Here is a 22,926-nt window from a genome sequence, read left to right on the forward strand (position 1 = left end):
TTGGAAGATTCAAAACTGCTTTACAATGATACTTCTAAGGACTTTTACTTCAATATAAAGTAAGTTTACTTTAGGAAAGTGAGTAAAATGAACAGACTTTCGTTTGGAGGGAATGGAATTTTATTTTTCTAGGAATATAAACATAGTCTCTGTTTACATTTCAGTTCACCCAAGTTTACATTATCGTCAGTCAGCTTTTCAGATTTTTCCCAAATCAATGGCAAAATAACGGGTCTATGTGCTTCTACATTCACTGCAAAATTAATCAAGGATGATCACTTTCCAATCATCATTGCGGTGCTTTTCATTTCTTCCTGTAAGGTTTGCCGAGAATTTCAGCGTGGAAATTGTACCCGTGGTGAGAACGATTGCCGCTATGCTCACCCCAGAGATGCGTCCATGATTGATATAAACGATAATACTGTGACAATCTGCATGGATTACATCAAAGGCCGATGCTCCCGGGAGAAATGCAAGTACTTTCATCCTCCTGCTCATCTGCAAGCCAAACTCAAGGCAGCCCATCATCAGATGAACCACGCTGCTGCTGGAATGGTAAGAGCAGACGGGGATTTGCAGACCTTCTGTTTGGGATCACATGATTAGCATGTTCTTCAATTTGTCTGATATCCTATACCCATAACCTTAAATGTTCCTAAGTGAACCTTCCTATGTACGTTCAAGATTAAAATCCAGAGAAGAGAAGCTCTTTATGAAAAATCCAGAGAATAGGGAAACTATTTATTTTACTTCATTCACTGCTATTTTCAAAGAGATTTATTTTAAAAGATCTATTGATGACTTTAATCAACTGTGCTTGTCTTCTTTTAGAGAAAGTATTTTATAATTGAAGCAGCAAGGTACTTCTGAGTGGCTTTTATAGCCTAACTCACCTTAATATCCTAAAAAAGGCAAAAAGTTGCCTCTCTGCTCTTTGAGACAACAACTTTATGAACATTTTACTAATGAGCTCCTATTCACAACAGAAAATTTGGAAGATAGAACATCAAATTGCCTCTAATTTCTGAAACTGTAAGTCTCTCACAGTCTCTCTCTCTCTTTCTCTTTCTTTCTCACTCTGACTCTCCTTGTCTCTTTCCCCTGGTGGAGTGGTTTCAAGAACAAATGCAGTAACAGTAGCCAGCAGAGGTGGGAATGGGGTCAAGGTGAGGGTATTTTCTTTTTTTTCTTTTTATTGCTTTTTTGGGTCACACCCAGTGATGCTCAGGGGTTACTCCTGGCTGTGAACTCAGGAATTACTCCTGGCGGCGCCTGGGGGACCATATGGGTTGCCAGGGATTGAACTCAGTTGGCCATGTGCAAGACAAACGCCCTACCCGCTGTGCTATCGCTCTGGCCCTAGGATGAGGGTGTTTTCTATGTGATTGTGAGAAGAGGCTGTCGAGTTGACCTTGCAAGTCAAACTTGGGGAAAAGTCAGTTCATCTTGAAATCAAACCGTGGGAGACATAAAAATAATCTCTGTAGAACCACAGTGTATCACTGTATCACTGTCATCCCGTTGCTCATCGATTTGCTCGATCGGGCACCAATAACATCTCCATTGTGAGACTTGTTGTTACTGTTTTTGGCATATTGAATTCACCATGGGTAGTTTGCCAGGCTCTGCCATGCGGGCGAGGTACTCTCAGTACCTTGCTGGGCTCTCTGAGAGGGACGGAGGAATCAAACCCAGGTCGGCCGCATGCAAGGCAAACACCCTACCCACTGTGCTACTGCTAATAGGTGGAAAACCAGGAATTTTGGCTTCTTGATTTTGTCCTGAATGTCAGTTATTTTTTGCAATCTGCTTGCTGATTCTTTTTTCTTTGGTGCCGCTCCTTTTGTAATAGAGTTATAAAACCCCCAATAAGGAACAAAGCCCCAAGAAAACCTCATAATGGGGGCGGGGTGGGGGGAAGTCACCTAGATGACTAAAGCCCATGAGATCTCTCCCTGTTTCTTGCTAGAGACATATTTATGTCTCTGCTCATCAAGATTTTCTTCATTTGTTAGTTGAAATGGGCCTCTCTGCCCCTGTAACAATTATTTTATTTTAAAAAGTAAGAAATCCCTATTCCATATGAATATAGTCTTCACGGGTTTTTTTTGAGACAAATTATTTCACATTGTCCCAAGTTTTACTCACAGATGAAAGGACCCAGTACCAGTTTTATCCTGCTTTTTCAAGATTCTTTTTTTCTCAGAACAAAAGCCATTATTTGATAAAATACTTGAGCCCTAGGCTAGAGAGATAGCACAGTGGGTAGGGCACAGCCATCTCCAGCACCTTTATGGTCCCCTGAGCACTGCCAGGAGTGATCCCTGAGTGCAGATCCAAAAGTAAGCCCTGAGAACATTAGGTGTGATGCCCTGCAACCCCCCCAAAAAAAACAAACAAAAAAGGTTTAGCACCAAATTAAAAAAATATAATAAATCCAAACTGATTTTCTCCTTCACTTATGTAGCATACTCTTTTAACATATATTCTAAAAGACGTCATCAAATTTTTTTGTCTCAGATATTTTGAATGAGGGAATTTTAGATTATAAAAAATAAGAATGTTCACAATAGCCAAAATCTGGAAACAACCCGAGTGCCCTAAAACAGATGACTGGTTAAAGAAACTTTGATATATCTACACAATGGAATACTACGCAGCTTTTACAGTGGAATACTATGTAGTTGTTAGGAGAGATGTAGTCATGAAATTTGCTTATAAATGGATAAACATGGAGAGTATCATGCTAATTGAAATGAGTCAGAAAGAGAGGGACAGACATAGAAGGACTGCACACATTTGTGGAGTATAAAATAACATCACATGAGGCTGACGCCCAAGGACAGTAGATACAAGGGCCAGGGGGATTGACCCATAGCTGGAAGACTGCTTCATGGATGAAGGGGAAAAGGCAGATGGAATAGAGAAGGGATCACTAAGAAAATGATAGCTAGAGGAACCAGTTGGGATGGGAGATGCATGCCGAAAGTAGATAATGGACCAAACATGATGACCTCTCAGTGTCTGTGTTGCAAGCCATAATGCCCAAAAGTAGACAGAGTATGGGGAATATTTTCTGCCAAGGAGGGAGGTGGAGGGTGAGAAAGGGGGGTTATACCGGGGATACTGGTGGTGGGGAATGTGCCCTGGTGGAGAGATAGGTGTTTGATCACTGTGAGATTGTAACCCAAACATGAAAGCTTGTAACTATCTCACATTGATTCAATAAAATAAAAAATTAAAAAAATCAGAATCTTCAAAGCAGAATGTAAGTCTCCAGTTTTGGGAATTTCTCTTTTGGTGTGTGGTGGAGAGTTCAGAAACATCGTGAACCATTATAAAGGAGAGGAATACAACTGGCTCCTACAATAAAGGTTCCTTGGGCCAGAGCTGTAGTAAAACAGATTGGGCACTTCCATGGCACGTGACCGAGCCCAGGCTCGATCCTCTGCACATATGTTCCTTTGAGCATTGCCAGGAGTAATCACTGAGCAGAGACCCAGTAGTAAGCCCCGAGCACCACCAGATGTAACCCTCAAAGCCAAAAATAATAAAGGTTCACATATTCTGTGATTCTGTGATTTACAAGGAATGGCTTGCTTGTGTCTTTATGGACCTCTTCCATATGCAGGCATGGGACTTACATATGTATGTTCCCATTTCTGATCTGTTGGGTGTGTTTGGTAAAATGCTTTTTGTTCAGTCATCTCCATATTTTCACATCCATAATTAAGCAATATGTGTAATAGGCCTTCACACTTGTGAATGTTGGTGTCAAATTTCTAAGTAGCCAATCAAAGCAGACTCTTAGTGGGAAGGTCAAATTGATGCATAGTAATTTGCTTGAGGTAAGATTAAACAACTAGGACTTTGTGAAGAAGTTTAAGGAATTTTAAAACAAAAATTTGAAGGATTCAGTTGAAATGCTTTGTTAAGGAGAAGTTTACCCTATTTTTGGCCATGTGGAAGTGGCTCAACTTGATTTTGTTGAAGGCTTATATGTGTTTAATCAAAGTCTTTGAAGAGTTGGTAGTTGGTTACCCAAAGAAAACAGTGAATGATACTTTAGGCCTTCATTAGCTATAGGAATAAGGTCAGGGCATACCCCTTTTTGGGCTTGGAAGGCTAGTCACTCAGCACAAGTGTTCCTGTCTCCTTAAGAACTTAGAGCATGCCTAATTGTTATTGCTGGGGCATGTTATACAGTAGTGTACAGTTTGCTGAAGGAAGAAAGCACTGTAGCACTGTCATCCCTTTCCTCATCAGTTTGCTCGAGCGGGCACCAATAACGTCTCCATGGTGAGACTTACTGTTACTGTTTTTGGCATATCGAATATGCCATGGGTAGCTTGCCAGGCTCTGCCATGTGGGCGGGATATTCTCAGTAGCTTGCCGGGCTCTCTAAGAGGGATGGAGGAATCGAACCCGGGTCGGACACGTGCAAGGCAAACACCCTATCTGCTGTGCTATCACTTCAGCCCACAATCTATAAGTCAAACTAAAAAATTTTATGTTATTTTCACTTACGTACAATATAGAGAAATTTGACTGAAATGTAAAGTAATGTCAATGAATCTGATCCCTGGGCAAGTTTGAGTATTATAAGCACAGCTAAATTTTGAAGGTATTATACTCCTGAAGGGAATATTTTAAAATGCTGATTCCTTTTTTAATTAAACCATAGACAGACTTAATGCAAGGGGTACGTGCTGAAATGCACCTTAAGCCTCTTTAAGAATTGCATACATTTTGCTATCTATGGTAAGTATGAAGTGTGGAGACAAATAATTCATTTGTACTTTATTTAGTCTAGTTGGGAAACAAAGACTATTTGAACATATGAAGTTCTTCATATGAAGTTCTTTATATGAATTGTATTATGTTTTATGGAACTACTGGATGTTTTATCACCAACATATTGTTGATATCCTCAGTCCATATCAGAATTTTAACTGGCAGAAATTTCTCTTCTGCTGTATCTATTGCTTCGACGAGTATTATTTTAATAGTTGAATAGATTAGTGTTTCTAAAATGTCAATTTTACAAAATTGTTTGCTGTAAATATTTTCTGTCAACGGTCTTCTCAAGTCATGAGGGATCATTTTTATTTACCTAAATGATTGCCCTTGAAATGTCCACCATCCCTTGTATGTTAATTTTCCGTTTGAGACTAAAAATTGCTTCATCGGTGCAGTTGGTTGCCTGACTTGTTGAATGTCTTGGATAATGGTCACCTTTGCCAAAGTTCCCAGGCTATGCCTCATCTAACTGGTACTTGTTTGTCTTGAATACAGTTTCTCACTTTCTCTGCTACTATTTAGTAATCCGTCCTCTCATAGGCCCTACCACCTGGTGCCATTCAGCTGATACCAAAGAGATCAACACTTGACAAGGCCAATGGTGCCACTCCAGTCTTTAATTCCAGTGTTTTCCACTGCCAACAGGCTATGACCAACCTGCAGCTCCCGCCGCCACCGCCACCACCGGCATTTATCCCTGCAGGTAAGAACTAGGCTTGGAAAATTGTGAGTTTAATGATTTTGTGAATATATACAGTGCCCACTGACTTCCAGAGAGCTTTCACGTAAGGAATGCCCATGGGAACTTTGATTAGCAGGAAGGCAATTAGGAATGCCTAATCTGCTAACATTTAGAGCAAACTGGGTTTCTTTTGTGAAAATTTTTACTTTTTCATTGTCTTATTACTAATTTACAATATTATGGCATATCAAGGGTTTAGCTTCAAACCTCTCTATGTAAATGGTCACCACAACCACCACCAAAGTTCAAGTGACATCTTTGAACAAGTAATACCCCCCCCTTACTCATCCACATGCCTTCACCTTTCATCTGGCAGTCAACATAGTACTTTTTTTTCCTTTTGAATTTTTTATTACAGTTTAGGTAAGATGATTAAAGTAGTGTCAGTTTATGGCATCGATGCATAATGTTACTGCCCCCCACCAACTCTAAAGGACCCAAGACCCTCTACCACTGTCCCTATGTCACCTCTGATTTGACCTTTATTTCCCCTACCCCCTCCCCCCCACACACACTGCTTGCTGATTGGCTTTGTACTCAAAGACCAGGTGTACGTCCTTTTTCATTATTGTCTGTTCTTACTTAGCCAAGGGCTGGAGCGATAGCACAGCGGGTAGGGTGTTTGCTTTGCATGCAGCCGACCAGGGTTCGGTTCCTCCGCCCCTCTCAGAGAGCCAGGCTAGCTGCTGAGAGTACCTCGCCTGCACGGCAGAGCCTGGCAAGCTACCCGTGGTGAATTCGATATGCCAAAAACAGTAACAAGAAGTCTCACAATGGATACATTACTGGTGCCCGCTCGAGCAAATCAATGAGCAACGGGATGACAGTGATACAGTGATACAGTGATACTGAGCCAAGGGGTTCATTTTACTGTTGTTGTCAGTTATTTTAGTAATGCATATTCCACATGAGCTAAACCATCTGGTCACTGTCTTTCACTTCCTTACATAATCACCTCAAAGCCCAACCATTCTGTCCCAATGGGCAGTTTCCTCTTTTTTTTTTTTTGGTTTGTTTTGTTTTGGCTCCTCACCCAGCTGTGCTCAGGCCTTACTCCTGATTCTGCACTTGGGAATCACTCTTGGTCAGTTTAGGGGGCCATATGTGGTGCCAGGAATCGAACCTGGGTCAGCCACGTACAAGGCAAGTGTCGTACCCTCTGTACTATTACTCCAGCTCCAGTTTTCTCTTTTTTAATGATAGAGTATTATTCCATTGAGTGTATATATGTGTTTGTGTGTGCATGTGCATGCACATATATTCTGGTCATTCAGATTGGCTGCATGTTCTGGTGATTGTGGATCATGTTGCTATGAACTAGGGGGACATACATCCCTTTGAATTACTATTTTTTCATGTATTTTGAATAAATGACTAGGAATGGTATCACTAGATCATATAAGTTTCCATGTTTAATTTTCATGGAACAAACTGGTTTTCTGTGATTTCTGAAAAGTAGTGGTTTTAAATCAAAGTAGGAGAAGTGGTCAACATTTCTCTTTTTAGCATTTTCTAATTTTTGCTTCGTGTGATCACATCATTTGATTCAATCTCAAACTAATTCCTTGACTCTTAGGTATCACTTTTCACATTGAATTCCCCTCTAAAACCACCTCTCCCAGCTTCAGCATTGCAAAAATATGCATTTGCTATTCCAAGGGTAATGATAATAAAATTGACCTTAAATTTATGTTACACTGCAGTATGGTAGATATAAAGCAAATAGTTTTATCCTCTAAACTCATAGAATACTTAATAGCAAAAATAGGAATTACATTATATTTCCCTAATCCTTTTATATTATGTTGACTTCTGCATTTAACTATATTTACTAACATAACAGTTTTTCACTAAATTGTATAGAAAATTTAAGTCAAAATTTTATTGAAACACATGTTATATATGAGAATTAATAATTTTTTCTCATGGTTTATTACTTTGAGAATCAGTGTATAGCCTCTTAGGAGTTAAACAAATATCCTAACTACTGGGAGTACAGTAGATTTTTTTTTGCAAATAATAAATTCTCTAGCGTGGAAAATATTATTTGATGAAAATAACACATGCTTTAAAAATTAATTTATAAACTTTTATTAATGTTATAAATTAAACACATAGTATTGCACACCTACAATTGAAAAGAACCTTGATGGTTAATTGATAACTCATAAAATAATTATATGATTACTTTTGAAAAGTCATTAAAAACAGAATTTTTTGTGCAACCAACACAAATAATTCTTCAGTATATCAATTACAATGCCCAATTTTCCTAAAAATTTCAGACATTTTTGTTTAATTTGGCCCATTTAAAGTCTACATTTATAAGCAAAAATGTTAGAAATATTCTTTTCCCAGTTAGTTTATTATGAGCCTTTTATGTTGAGAGCCCCCGTCACAATGAAAATCTTATTTGTCATATGTTCATAGTCAAGTTCTTGGGTATAAAATAATGGGAACAATAGTACTAATATTTATATTAATAATCTAAAGAGAACTTTGGTACCAGAATTCAGATCCTTCTGTATAAATTAAAATTCTTCATGACAGAATTTCCTTAGGATGCATTTCTCCAAAATAAATATATAATGGAAGTGAGGTGGCTCCTTTAAAAACCTTTGGACCAGGAAGTACAGGAAGAAAGATACTTCCTTGTTCAATCCCCATTACCACGTAAGGTCCCCCGAGCCTCACTGAAAGGGTTCCCTGAGCAAAGAGCCAGGAGTAAGCCCTGAGAACAATTGGGTATGGCCCCCTCAAACCAATTTTTCTTTTATACCTAAGAATCTTAGAATTAATTTGATATCTTGAGTTTCTGACCTGAAAACTAAACTGCAGTTATAAACATTGGGGTTGCCTGGGTTTGCATGTGCTGATTAATTGATATTACAATGAATATCTTTATAGTGAAAAATGATTTCTGTCAATAACTCTTTAATAATGAAATCTCTTTTTTCTTTACGTTTTTGCTTTGCTGCATGGTGTACAGGGCCAATACTGTGCATGGCACCCACAACAAGTGTTGGTAGGTTTTGAACAAAAATTCTCAATTTATTTTAGTTTTTTAAAAAACGTGCTTTTCTATTGTTTTCTGTTGATAAATGACTGAATGCTGTGGTTGCATCTTTTCTGAGAAATCAGTGTTGGGTATTGTGCCTTAGAGGAATCACAGTAGTCATCCTCTCAAATCCTACGATTTGCCACCACGGCCACATCCTGAGGCTGTCATTTCTCTATTTTACCCTCAAAACTGTTGCTGAAGTATTTGAAACATTTCCTTACCTAGCCAGAATGAACAGTGTGGTTTTTCGCTTTAGATCTTTCACTGAGAAATCATAGACAGTTTCAAGTGTTTAATTTGTAAAGTATAAAAGGTACCTTACTCCAACCCCTCAAAATGTTATCTGTAACATCTAAGATAATTTTGAGAAAGGAGGAGTTAAACAAAGCTACAACGTTCTGTTGTGTCATCATGGAAACCGAGGAGTTCAGGATAACTCGATGTCTGCAGCTGAACCAGGCCCAGCAGAAACATTTTAGAATGACTCTTTGGCAGCATTTGGATTTTCAGTAAATGCTCTAGTGTGGAAAATATTATTTAGTGAAAGTAACATATGCTCTAAAAATTAATTTATAAAAGTTTATTAATGTAATTAACTAAACACATAGTATTGGACACCATTTACACACAAATCCTTTAGCCACCAATACAATGTGGTAATCATTGTGAAGCTATTTTATGTATCACTAATACTGAGAAAGACACTAGAAATTGGCATGTTTCCCCTTTAAGAGCATTTCGGGAGCTTCAGAGAGTAGGACCTAGAACAGATGAGGAGAAATGGTTTCTGCACTCCCTCTCATCTCGGATCCCGCCAATTCCTTTCCTCCTTGAGACTTTGCACCGGTTTGACCTTTACACACCTTGGTCAACCAGAGTAGGTACAGAATGCCCCCAAATGACTAATAGGTTTATTTGGGTAAAACAAAAGGTAAAAATGATAAGCACTTAGCATCAGCACTTAATCCACATCATCACAGGATGTGACCCTGGTGATGGGATAAAGGCCGCTGTTACTGAGGGATTCGCTGTCTCTGTAGGAATGAAAGTGTTTCCCTTGACACTGACAGGGGCATTGCAAGCATATGATTAGAAGAACAGACACCTTCAAGTTTGTGAAGTGCGTCTCTGTCTTTAGCTTTTAAGTTGTGCTCCTTGTGCCCTCATTTAAGGGCTCTGCATAGACTCATTTAAGGGCTCTGCATAGACTTGCAAACTGCGCGTTTCAGTGGTGCTGCTTTCTAGACAATTGCTGGGCTCTCAGAGGGATAAAAAGTGGTTTTAGAATTTGCATGCAATACAGTAAGAGATGTTATGGGTATATCTCTAGAATAAGCACAAAAGACTACAGAGTTCCTCTTCATCACCATGAAGGGTCCATTAGTGGCTTCTTTGACGTTGCGACTTGTTTCCTCCTCCCTGGCCTTCACCTTCTTCGTGGGCTTTCAGAAAAATTTGAATTCAGCCAGTGTAAACATAAATTATTGTATGCATGCTTGTCATCAGGCATTGCCATTCACACTTTTAATTCTTTGCTTTGCTTTCCAAAATGAATCAGAAAGGAGAAAGGGATTCAAAAAGCGATCACAATGAGAGAGAAACTAGAAAAAGGCAAAGAAGCGCTTGCTGAAAGATGCTGCAGCTGCTCACATTGTGGCTGTAATAATTGCTATGAAGACAAGACTTACTATGCAGTACCCCATGTATGTGTTTGTTAAATAGCCAAAATTTCCAAGAGCCTGCATTCATAGTCCAGTGTGTTCTTAATATCTGCACCCCTATCAGATACCAATTCAGCTCCTTTTTTTTGCACACAAATCAGGTAAGTGTATATATTACTGTCCCTTTCCACCTGAAAATCAAGTAACAGCACTCATTTCTGTTAGTTAACCCAAACACCAGTTCACATTTCCCTAAGCCCATATCAAATAAGCAGCTGAGTAACTTCTCTGCTAGATAAGCTCATCATATCGATGCATGAGGTTTTATGTGCACATGTTGTTATTTCTTCTGAAAACTGAAGCTTTTGTATCAACTACAGTGTGATTGTGTGGGGGGAAAAAGACAACTAAATTTTGAAAGAGATTCTGTTTTCTTTAATGGTAACTATAATTGGCTTTCCCCTTTTCTCTTTTTAAATTTTACCTCCTTCCATGCTGTGTTGCTTTGCACTGACTGTGATTGCATGTTGCACCCTGGTGTATTCATCATGATGATGTCATATGGCTTATTGCTGTGATACCTACCACGCTCCATTCCGTCCGTCGTTTATATTATGATCACATAAATGCTCCATCCTCCTATGTGTTGCTTCTGTGGTTTCCTACTGAAAGTGCCCATGATGCACGGTGCTACACCTTCCACTGTGTCTGCAGCAACATCTGCCACCAGCGTTCCCTTCGCTGCAACAACTCCAAGCAATCAGGTTTGGCAATTTATTTCACCTGTTAGATAACTAAAGCATGTTGGTAAGACACAGTAGATGCTTTCGGATTGATGAGAAACATTGATCTGTTTCTTTTGGTATGCTGTGTATACAGTTGATATTACCTTGCCAATCCTCAAATGCATATACCAAACTTTTCTTTTAAAGTTTCTTCACTAGAGGGTAATCTTGTGTTATCTTACTGTTGTTTTTGGATGTTGTGTTTTTATCTCCCACTTAGTATAATGATCATTTTTACCTTTAGACCCACCGGAAAGAAAGCAAAATAACACATTTCTTTCCAAGGCACAGATAACCCTATCATTACCCAGTGATTAAGTCAGAAATTTCATGCTGACATTACATGTGCTTGAATTATTTTTATTTTCATTCGTATTAGTTATTTATAGGCAAATTATAAATTTACAAGATGAATTGTAAATTTTTGATAGATCTTGAAATCGTAAGGAGAGAATTTAATAATTGTGCAATATCATGGCTGGCTTGCCTTAAGGAGATAGCAGTAGTAACCATGTTTAAATATGGCAAGTTCCACTGCTATTTCAGTTTGCGACTATGATAACCATTAAACTTATTAGGGAAACAAAACACACTCTAATCTGTGCTTTACAAAATTAGCTATTAGGGGATATGGTTAATAGGTTTAAATTTTTCTTGAAAAATGATAATTATTACTGTGCCCAAACAGTGAACAAATCAAATGCAATTATCTAGAAACTATTTTAATCTAAAATCTTTTTTCACTACTATAGATACCCCAATTATCAATAGATGAACTGAATAGCAGCATGTTTGTTTCACAGATGTAGAAGTTACCAATAGAACAGTAAGTTTCTTTAAGTATTAATATAAATATGATCTCCAGGCTATATCCTTTTTCTAAACAATTGCTTTTGCTTAAGGTGTGAAAAATATTTCATTAGTAGATATTTCTTATAACTTAGGGCATGTTCAAGTATTAGAAGTTTTCCCAACTGAAATATGGAAATCAAATACTTTTTGTGGAAATTCCAGTTTTGTATATGGGAGTTACAGCAGACAGTGTTTTTCCGAAGAGTTTATACATTCTGTGTCTGCCTGATATTAAAGTGGCACAGATCTCTGTTGAATTTTAATTCTTTTAATGTTTTGTTTTGCTTGAGTTTCATTAAAGTAAGATAAGACATTTTTGGTCACAATTTTCTTGAGATGATTTTCTTAAAGACAAAATTAATATGCTTCCCCCTCTAGCATCATAGAAAATACTGCTTTTGTACAGTCTGCCATTTTGTTGCTTTCTATGTAAGTTCATCAGAATTGCTTTAATGCTTTAGAGTTTTCATTAATCATTTTCATTCAAATCATAGTTTTTAAATATAATTTTTGGTTTTGGATTTCTGTATTGCTCTTGATCCTCATTGCCTGCTCCAGAGACTGTAACTGCATACACTTAATTAGAATTACTCATTTGGAACATAACACTTCAAGGGCTGGGGATTTGGGGCCACATTTGGTGGTGCTCATGGATTACTCCTGGTTCTCTGCTCAGAGATCACTTCTGGTAGTGCTCTGGAAACCATCAGTGATACTAGGAATCAGACTCGGGTTGGCTGTGTGCAAGACAAACATTTATTTTTATCCGCCATATGGATAAAATGTCTGGGCTGGAGCGATAGCACAATGGTAGGGTGTTTACCTTTGATTCAGTCGACCCGGGTTCGATTCCTCCACCCCTCTTGGAGAGCTCAGCAAGCTACTGCGAGTATCACGCTCGCACGGCAGAGCCTGGCAAGCTACCCGTGGCATATTCGATATGCCAAAACCAGTAACAATAAGTCTCACAATGAGAGATGTTACTGGTGCCCGCTCAAGCAAATCGATGAGCAACGGGATGACAGTGACAGTGACTCTCTGTCTGGCCCCACATGCCACCTTTGAAGTTACTAAAGACTTCTAGGTGTCTCAGTTAGCTACAAGGACTTATTATTAAACAACTACACCAATTCTGGTTGCATACATTGCTCATGGAAAATTTGAAATCACCACACTGGAATGTTTTCCTTTGGCCAAGGAGGAGACAATTTCATTTCCAATACTCTGTGCTATTATTTTTCTCCCACTGAAGCCCAACCAGGCCCAGAAAAATGAACTATTCTAGGAAAAGTATATATATATGTATATATATATATATTTGATTAAACTTTAAACATAAACAGGTCTCTTCAACTATAAGGAATGTTTTTTAAAAGACAACATTTTAAAACATGAAATTCAATAGGCAATCCATGGATTAACTAATAGTTATTACTGTTGCTAATAGCTGTTACTATATGTTACTATAATAGTTTTCATGAGTATCATTTGGGATAGTGGCAACTTGGGAGGTAGCACTGAAAATCAGAGATTTTTTTTGTAAACAAGTCCTGCTTCTTAGGAGTTGTTTCACATCAGAGTGAACAAAAATTGCCAAATATAAATAGCTTTCTCATGGAACATGTTTAGGAATAAAGTCCCAAACAGAATTTTGTAAATATTATACACTTAGATTTCACATTTAGTTTATTCCTGATATATATAGTGTTGAAAGAAGTAGATGAATAGATGAGTGTTTTGTCAAAAAGTTTTTGAATTGTGTAGATAATGCCTTAAATCACTGAGTGCATCTCTGTTAACTTAGAGATGTTATCCACATTAGCACTCAATTGATTTTCATGGTTTATGACTCTTTGTCATTTCCAAAGACCCCTTATTCTTACAGGCAGAATATGAAAATCAGAATGGGGAATATCTTGGCATAGTTCACACATAGAACTGGAACCAGACCCGCATATCCTGACTCTTATTTCAATAACCTCTACTATTTTTTAACTCTTTTTTTTTACATTTCAGCTCAAATTCTGACCAGTACACCTGTGGCAAATCGGAATCGCTCTGCGAGAAACTTGGTTCGGCCTCTCCGCGTATTTTCTCGTATGTCTGCTTCTGGCAACACCATTAGTGCAGTGCACACCATATATTAAATAAAACAAGCATACAAGCTAAGAAATTCAAACAAAAAATAAAGCAGAATTGTCATAAATTCTTATTTGAAATGATTAGGTAGATTGTGACCATAAAATTTTGTGATTTGTTGATATTTTTTGTTGTGATTTTTCAGTAACCCTTATCTTAAGTGAATAACAGTTTAATATTTGTTTACATATATCCTTAGTGGATAAGTAGTCATCTGTTTTCAAAGTATTAACTTGTTGTTTTGTTTACATGGTAGTCTATTGGGTTGATTTAGAATGTAACAAATACATCCAGTACCCATTCCTCATTATTGTATTGTGGTATATGTATTAGGGTTTAACATACTATAGTAGTTTGTTGTATATTTGTGGTGTTTGATTTCAGCTAAAATGTTATTAACAGAAAAGATAAGTACATGTGCTTAGAAAATGGCAGGTTAATGTTTATGTACTCTCTCTAGAATAATTCTGTAGGAGAAAACATTTAAAAGGCCTCACTTTTGCGTGGGCACAAAACCTGTTCTTAAAGCGTATAATTTTTGTCTGCAGATAAGATCCTGCATAATTACATCACACTACTAGATTTCTGTGTGAGTGAAACAATTACTTACAAAAAACAGGAAACTTCTTTAAATAGCAGTCCATATTTTCACTCCTCTTAAGTCGTTTGAAAAACAAGAATTTGCCTTTAAATGAATATATCTGTATTTATACTAAACTATGTAAAGTGCTCATTACAGTTTGTGTGAGTTCATAGCTCCCAAATCCTGTATCCTGGGTTGAATATCTAAAACTAAGGCATTTGTCATCTTCATCTGAGAATTAGTACTTGGACATTTAAAGGCATGCTAATTACAGCTTATAAATTAAACCAGGAGATGAGGACATGGAGATTGCTTTTGCCTGTTGGAGAAAAGTGTACAAACCATTGCTATTGTACCTTTTACACAAATGCCATTTTCTAAAGGTAAATGGCTCCTACTCTAGACTACTTTTTGAATAATAAGTAAGACGCAATCTTGCAAAAACCAATGAAGGTAAAAGAGAAAAAAAAGAGAATTGGTCCCAAGTTCAGTCTTTTCTCCTCAAATGGAAAATCCCTCCCTCCCTTCCTTACTTCTTTTTCTTCCTTTCTCTCTTTCTCCCTTCCTTCCTCCTTCCTTCCTTCCTTCCTTCCTCCCTCCCTCCCTCCCTCCCTCCCTCCCTCCCTCCCTCCCTCTCTCTCTCTCTCTCTCTCTTTCTTTCTTTCTTTCTTTCTTTCTTTCTTTCTTTCTTTCTTTCTTTCTTTCTTTCTTTCTTTCTTTCTTTCTTTCTTTCTCTGACTACAGTTTTGGAGAAATAGCAAGCATGGAAGGCATGAGGAGAGATTTAAAATTATTTTTTGATTTATTTGAAGGTTTTGGGAGGGATATCTTCATCTGTGTTTAACTTAAGTTCAACTGACTTTCCAATTTTGCTCAACACTTCAGGGAAGGAGCTAGAGCACTGGCGATATGTCAGTTGTTGCCCTTCACAACCTTCATTAACAGCCTCTCACGCCACTAAGCACGTCTATTTTTTGTGTTTGGTTGGATTTAATATGTGTTTAAAAGCATAACAGAAATGTTTTAACATCCCTTGGAGAACACAGAGTGGCTGTACTACACAAAACTAGATAATTCACATTTCTATTCCTTATTAAATAATTTTATAAATAAGTAGGACAAGAAGTAGTTCCTGTGGTATCTAGTGTACCATCTCTGTTCCGTTATTATGGTTATAGTACATACACGGTGGTGAAACCACGTGACAATGTGCATCATTGTAGATAGACTGTTTCCTATGAGATATATGCTCTCTTTCACTTTTAGAGAGGATAAAATTCAGCAAATTTCTTGCGTCAAAATTCTATTTCAAAGTGATGTATTTGTTGTGATTATTAAAGGGGCGCTCTCCCTCATGAAAATGAAAAGCAAAGAGAAAATCTAATTCAAGATATCGTCAGATAGTAATGTGTGAATCACAGAGAAATGATGTTGACTAAACCATTTCCCTGTTGATAAAGCAGAGGTCCCTACCCGCCCAAGCTGGGGCGCCTGGAACTTGCCTAACTAAAGCCGTTTATGTACTTGGTGAAAGTCAGACCCAGAAACAGCTACTACTCAGTTGTTCCAGTGTTACACCTGCTTCAAAATATTTAAGACTATATTCTTTCAAAGAGATTCCTTTTGGCTCAGAATACAGAATAGCAAAATTAACTCTTTGGTAATTGATATCCGGTTGAGGTTATTCATCAATCTAAATCCTGATCATCAGGAATAATACATGGGCATCCTGTGGAGCCATTATCATCAGTGAACAGTGTTTCCTGGAACTAGAACACAAAAGGGGGACTGATTTTCACCTGTTGATTCCCTTAGCCATTTGTTTCCTCAGATCGTAACGTGGTTAAGGAATAAAGTACAGAGTGAAATCTATGTGTGAAACTGAGCTTTTCATGACCTGTGACAGTGCCCTGCAGAAGGGCAGATTTGATCACATAACTCCTGAAAGCATACTCCTGAGTTCACTTAGAAGTATTCGTTAAAGGAGAGAGAGATTTTCAGATCTAAACAAACATGGCATGTTTGAAGGTCTACATTTTGGTACAACATACTGTCTCCTTAAACTTTCAAAACTTAGGATAATGAAGATGTGCATAGAAAGTAAACTCAGTACAGCCATTTTGATGTTGATTTAGGCACTGGGAGACATTTGTGAATAATGTTCAGGGTAGTTGTATTCTTGGTGCCACGAATTTTGATATTGTTTGCATTTTGGAAGTTGTTTTGTAAATAAACTTTAAGAAGACTGGAAAACTAAAGTTTTGATTAGATACAAACAAAATTTTACATGCATGCAATTTTAAGAGAGTACTCTTTAGATGTGCAATGATTTGATTATCTTTATCTGAGAAAAGAAAATAAGAATTTTACTACAAATTTCCAGGTAAAAAGACAAGTCACAGAACTAATCAGTGACTCTAAATAGTGATTTACTAGATGAAATGTATATATAAAAATTATAACCACTTGCAATTCTTAGCATAATCTTTGCATTTTACAGTGGCCTCTTCTTATTTATCCACAATTGGTACTGTTGCCCAGTTCTCTCATTTTGCAAAATGAAGCAAAAATACTGATACTTAGATTAAATAGGTCACATATAGAGAAGAAAATACTCTAAAAAAGTTACCTTTTAAAGTTTTATTGGTTTCAGTTTTTGTTAAAAAGCTATCTGTGACCACAATTTGAATGCAATCTAAAGGGGATTAATATTAAATTAAAATTAAATGGATTCATAAACTTCTATTTTAATATAGTATTTGCTTTCACAATTGGAGCATGAGTCCACACAGTCATCTGTTGCATTTCATTTAACTGTCTGTAGATGTTTAACTTGTAGTTCATTGTAATACAGAAGACCATCTTTTCTCTACTCCATCAATTTTCTTCTACTATTCAGTATACTAAAAGCACTTTTGATCTTGCCATTAAGTGTTGTCCTAATCCACTAGGCAACCTTAACTTAACCAGCTCTTCAATTTGGGAAAAATAATTACCTGCTACCTATCATCAGTAGGAAGTGCCTGAAATTAATCTTAGAATTTGGATCTGTGTTTTTTATGATACAACCAGTAAACATAATGATGTCTGATGAAAGGAACAACATTGACATTACATTTTATTAAACACTTTGAAAGGGAAGTTTATGTGCTATTTGGAATGCGATTCCTTCCCCTGTCTCCTAGTTTGAACATTGTAAATGAATGTGCTCTTAATTAAAAGGCAACCACAAAATTTCCCACTGTTTTTGAGTCCATAGGATAAGTTTTGGTATACCAGAAACTGGAATTCCTTCCTTCCTTCCTTCCTTCCTTCCTTCCTTCCTTCCTTCCTTCCTTCCTTCCTTCCTTCCTTCCTTCCTTCCTTCCTTCCTTCCTTCCTTCCTTCCTTCCTTCCTTTGCATTTGCTACAAATAGAAATAAGAGAACAAAATTGAGAGAAATAAAATTTCCCAGTTTTGCTCAACAGATTTAAGAAGATAGTGGCCTAATTTTACCAGTGCCTATGAAAGGCAACAGTTCTACAATATGTAATAGCATTTAACAACTTTCTTGTACATTTAGTTGCTAGTCCAGTCAAACAAATCAAATTGCAAATATGAGTTGTGAGCACCAACTCACTAATTGGTGCCTTATTTTTTTATTTTTAAAGTTTTATTATATTTTTCATCTTTTAGTAAGTAGTGAATTTAATTTTGAAGGAGAGTTAGAGAATGTTTTAAGATTTTACTTTATGTACTCAACCCACTTAGATAGGTTCTAAACTAACACTGAAGCATAACAAGATTTATAGTCCATAACTATTCTTTACAGTTAGCAGTTTAAGAACAAACTTAATTTTATATACAAATAATAATCTTTAATTATATATAGTTGTTGCATTAGCAACAGAACAACATGGCTACCTTGAGACACTTTTGTATGTGTGAAAATTTACATATAAACTAAGCATGGTTTTTGACAGTACAATCAATGTAGAAAGACTAGCTCAAAACTCACTCAGCAGATAGGCTTGATTTTTCTTACAATCCCAAACTCCTGTGTGTGAGTTGAATTTTTGTCCCCTGTGACTTTTTAAGCAAGAAGTTTACAACACATGAATTCTAGAGTTAGGCCTTTTCTTATCTTATGAAATTTTCTGTGTGGATAAGGTTATTCCACAGTATATTTGAGACTTTAAAATGCAACCATCTCATTTATACTCCCATTTCCTGACACACCCACCACTGCCACCACAATGTTTTCAAGTGCAGGTGTTACTCCAAAATTCTTTTCTCTGGAATTACATGCACAAATATTTCCAAATGAATATTGAAGAATGGAAAGATCTCATTTTAAACATTTTTTCAAAACCATGCATAAGATACTGTGGAATGACCCCTTAACAGTGTTTAAGAGACATATGCTGCAGCTGACTTGAGTCTCAGTTAGGGTGCGAACGTGTGAGACACCTTTTTTGCACTTATGTACATAGTCCATGGTGATAGCAGTCCTTGGAGCTTTTTGTAGTGTAATAAGTCTGTGATAGTAGTGGTAATGTTAGTAAGAGTTATTTCTAAGGCTTTGAGAAGGAGGGAGTTTTTGCTATGACCTAAGCATGTTTTTACTTTGCTGTGTGGAGCTTCTCTAGTTTATTGGAGCTTACCAAAAGAAAAGACTTGGTACTAGGTAACTGGCCAATTTTACTTAACCATACTGATCAAGAATGAAAATACTTCACCTTCTATCAAGAACACTAGCAAAGATTGCTTCTATCCTCACTCTTCACATACACAAACACACATGCACACACTAGCCAGACAGATTTCTGGCTGAGGTTTTCTTTATTCCACAAGACACAAAAGGCAATATTTGCATTATGACCAAATTAGCTGTCATCTTTCTCCCCAAGTTATCTATCAATTGACAGAGATCAGTTATGTCAATAGGTACTTAAGAGAAACCCAATTGTTTGTGTTCACCATCTTTACCCCTTTGAAATCAAGAATCAAAAAACAAATCAGCCACCTTTTAAAAGATTTATTTTACCCGTTCAATTTGACCAATGCAAGTCATTTGATTCTCTTTCCCAGAGGAAAAAAAATGCTCCTAACCCAACCTTACAAAACGTATTTATTTACTTTCTGCCTATTAAGCAAAAGCTGTTTGCTGACTTGCCTTACCACAGAGTCAGTGCTTCATTATGCCACTTCAGCCTCCCACAGTTAACTCAATAAATGAGGACCAGTCCATATCATGCATATATGAAGACTGGAAAAAGAATGTTTTGGTCAGGCCGTTCTTATATCATCTCTGCCAATTTCATCTCCATGTCACCTACAGATCACCATTTAACTTTTTATTGTCTCAGGCAGTGAGACCTTGGAAAAGTTTAAGGTTTAAGAATAGATAACAAAATATAATGAAAGTTTATGACGTCTTGGGATGTCCACCCTTTCCCTGGAGACGGAGTCCATCTTAAGACTGGAAGAGTTGGTTTTTGTTGGCTATCCATTTTGATAATGGTCATGTACTGAGACAGGAAAATAGACCAAAGCCAGAAAGCAATTCAAGCCTTACAGTTGTCCAGTAACTCAGGGCCTGTTGGTTCCAAATTTCATTTTGTTTCACCTTCAACCCATATTCACTTAGGGTCAACCATACAACTAACAACCTGAACAGCATTTCATTCATTCCCTCTGTACTTAGATACTCCAACTTCAGCCTTACTACAAATGTATTTTTCCAACTTAACCTATGCTTTTGTGTTGGCGTTTTTTGCAAATATGTAAGCCAGAATCTATTTTCATAAGGTCAGTAGAACTAGAGTAGGAATTTAAATCAGGAAGATTCATCTCTAAAATAAAAAGAATGAACCTAGAAGCATCACAGAAGATATCCGATTCACCAACAGCCACTGGGTATCTTGTGCATACTAACAGCCACTGGGTCACACTCTCTGGAGTATAAACACAGTGGCTGTGTTCAAAGAAGTAAAATTAGAGATGATGTACAGCAGAATGTCAATGACTAGGGCCCCCAAAGGACCTCTGTTATTAAGCCCAGGAAAAGATTTTAGTTGAACTAATTCATAGTTTCCAGCTTTGCCCTTTGGAAGAGAATCACCCACTAATACTCCAAAGTTAAGTTTATTCCAGAGAAACTATTTCTTTAAATAGAATCCATCCTCAACAGAATATGGTAAAAGAAAAATGTATTTCATATTATAGGAAATAACAGCTATTCAGGAATATTTTCAAAGCATCTCAGCAGTCATCTTCTGTATCTTTAAACTTTCATTAAAAAATAATTCTGTAACAAGACCTGAAAGTAACCCTCCTCTAAGCAGAGATGTCTTCTCTCAAAACTATAACCTAAAGATTCTCTTTCATAGAGCTGCATGGTTCCAAAGCTTTATGTCTATATTCAGATGCTATCTGTTGATGGTAGAAACGTTTTGTTGCTGTGTCTTTTGTTGCTAGCAGTTGAGAGAATTATATGACCATCATATTATTATATTCTGTGGATACCTTTTCCAAAATAAATTTCATTTCATCATATGTTATTTCTTTAGTTTTTAGAAGATGAACCATTTATAATTATGTTCTTAAATTACAAAAACTGAAATTAAGATTTGAAAACGTCATTTTGCTTTGTGTACTTTTCTTAAGTATACATTCTCATAATGACAGCTCAGTATAAAGTAGCAAAAAGAAAGATGGATGTTTGGTGTTAAATGCCCATTTAAAAATAGCTACAGATGAGAAAAGTATTGGCTTTGTGCAGCAATTAAGGATTTGATACATGGTTTATAAGTTCATATCATGGTATTTTGCCTCTAAAATGCTCATTCTCTCAACTGTCAGTAAAGCAAATATCTTACTTAATTTCTTTTCCTTTTTCCCCCATTACAGTGTCATAGTGCTTGTTTATGTTTAGAAGTGTGTGTTTTGTAACTCATTTCAGCATACTATATCTGTTTCTATTTTGTCTGAAAAAACTGTGTTAATTCCTCAGTTATATATATTTTATGAATCCATATTACACATTAAGATTTCAATTCAGATCTACTCATGTCCTAGTTTATCAATTCTAATATTTAGAAATGCTAACATAAATTTAAATTTATGATTTGATTCACTACTACAACTCATATCAAGAATACATGTATTTCCAAACATACCTTCAGTATTTTAAAATTATATGCATAATACATCCGCTGTGTTAGATGTATTGTTTCTATAATCTTGAAGTTACTTGTGTGAGATATGTATACACTTGTTTAAAATAACTTGTACTTTAGTTAAAGGAGACTAAAAATTTTGAGAACCTACTTACTGGTTTCTAATTTTCTTCAGAAATTCTGAAGCACCTTCTGAGACACCTTATCAGAAGTTTGTGTTTTCCAGCTCTTCATTTCGATCTTTACTGTAGCATGCAACGCCAATGTGGTCTATTTTATTCTTTTCAAGATAGGCCTCAGTGGTTTCATAAGATGCAAGAATTTTTCTATTAAAATGTTTCTCTCACTTGAAATTAGTGTTCTCCAACAAGTGGCATGGTAAAGAAAGGGAAATTGTTTTTGTTCTTGAAGAGAAAAAAATATTGCTGATAATACTTTATTCTGTGGGATTTCTAAATACTTGTAAAAAGCATTGGGAGCTTCTCTCCATTGGTCATCCGTGAGTAGTCAGGCTGCCAGGAAACTGAAGTGAAGTGTATTTGGATGAGAGGCCATGACAAAGTATTATTCATGTGTCTACTAAGATGAACGGGGTAACGGGAATGGGTCTTGGTAGCAGCTGAATCATAGGAGCTCTGGGTCCTTCGCCCCATGTGTGCTCTTCTTTCCTATTTCTAAGTGTGGATCCCATTTTGGCATATTTGATCACTTGACTTTCAGTTCTCTGATGTATTATACATGTTTCTGTGAGTTTGTGATATTTCCAGCCCCCAAACCAGTTCAGTATATAGAAATGTATAAGAGATCTCTGACCTCTTCAGAATTCAATTTCTCTTTGAAGCTGCTGAATGAGAGGTATGAATTCAGTCAGGCGTTCCCCACCATCTTCAAAGTGAAGTGTCTGTTGGCTGGAAGCAAGTTAACCAAGGGACAAAACGAGATCTGAACCAAGTTTATCTTGGCATGTTTCAACCCCTTTGTCCAGCATCCTTTAAGCCTCTCCTTTTCTTTACCCCTCATAGAGGTCTCTGGCCATTTCGATGCCCCCATACTAGCATTTTATCTGACCTGCTGTCTCTGGGCTGTGTGGGTTTTTCTCTCTCCCAACTTTTTGTTGGGTATCTCAGACTATGAGGAGTAGC

At 36.9% G+C, this 22,926-nt stretch overlaps 1 protein-coding gene across 2 annotated transcripts in view; it reads left to right on the plus strand.

Moving 5' to 3' along the window:
- Positions 1–14,050, plus strand: part of MBNL3 (muscleblind like splicing regulator 3) — a 66,614-nt gene extending 52,564 nt beyond the window's left edge. Inside the window, exons 4-9 of one of the 2 annotated variants that reach the window (XM_055121642.1) lie at positions 322–555; positions 5,446–5,503; positions 8,532–8,567; positions 10,937–11,028; positions 11,802–11,875; positions 13,918–14,050. In XM_055121642.1, the coding sequence (XP_054977617.1) occupies positions 322–555; positions 5,446–5,503; positions 8,532–8,567; positions 10,937–11,028; positions 11,802–11,858 (477 nt within the window). In that variant the 3' untranslated portion in view covers positions 11,859–11,875; positions 13,918–14,050. Of the gene's footprint in view, positions 1–321; positions 556–5,340; positions 5,504–8,531; positions 8,568–10,936; positions 11,029–11,801; positions 11,876–13,917 lie in introns of both variants that reach the window. The other variant, XM_055121641.1, reaches the window with a different exon arrangement.
- Positions 14,051–22,926: the final 8,876 nt, after the last annotated feature.

The sequence above is a fragment of the Sorex araneus genome, chromosome X, assembly GCF_027595985.1.
Source record: "Sorex araneus isolate mSorAra2 chromosome X, mSorAra2.pri, whole genome shotgun sequence".
Taxonomy (NCBI): Eukaryota; Metazoa; Chordata; class Mammalia; order Eulipotyphla; family Soricidae; genus Sorex; species Sorex araneus.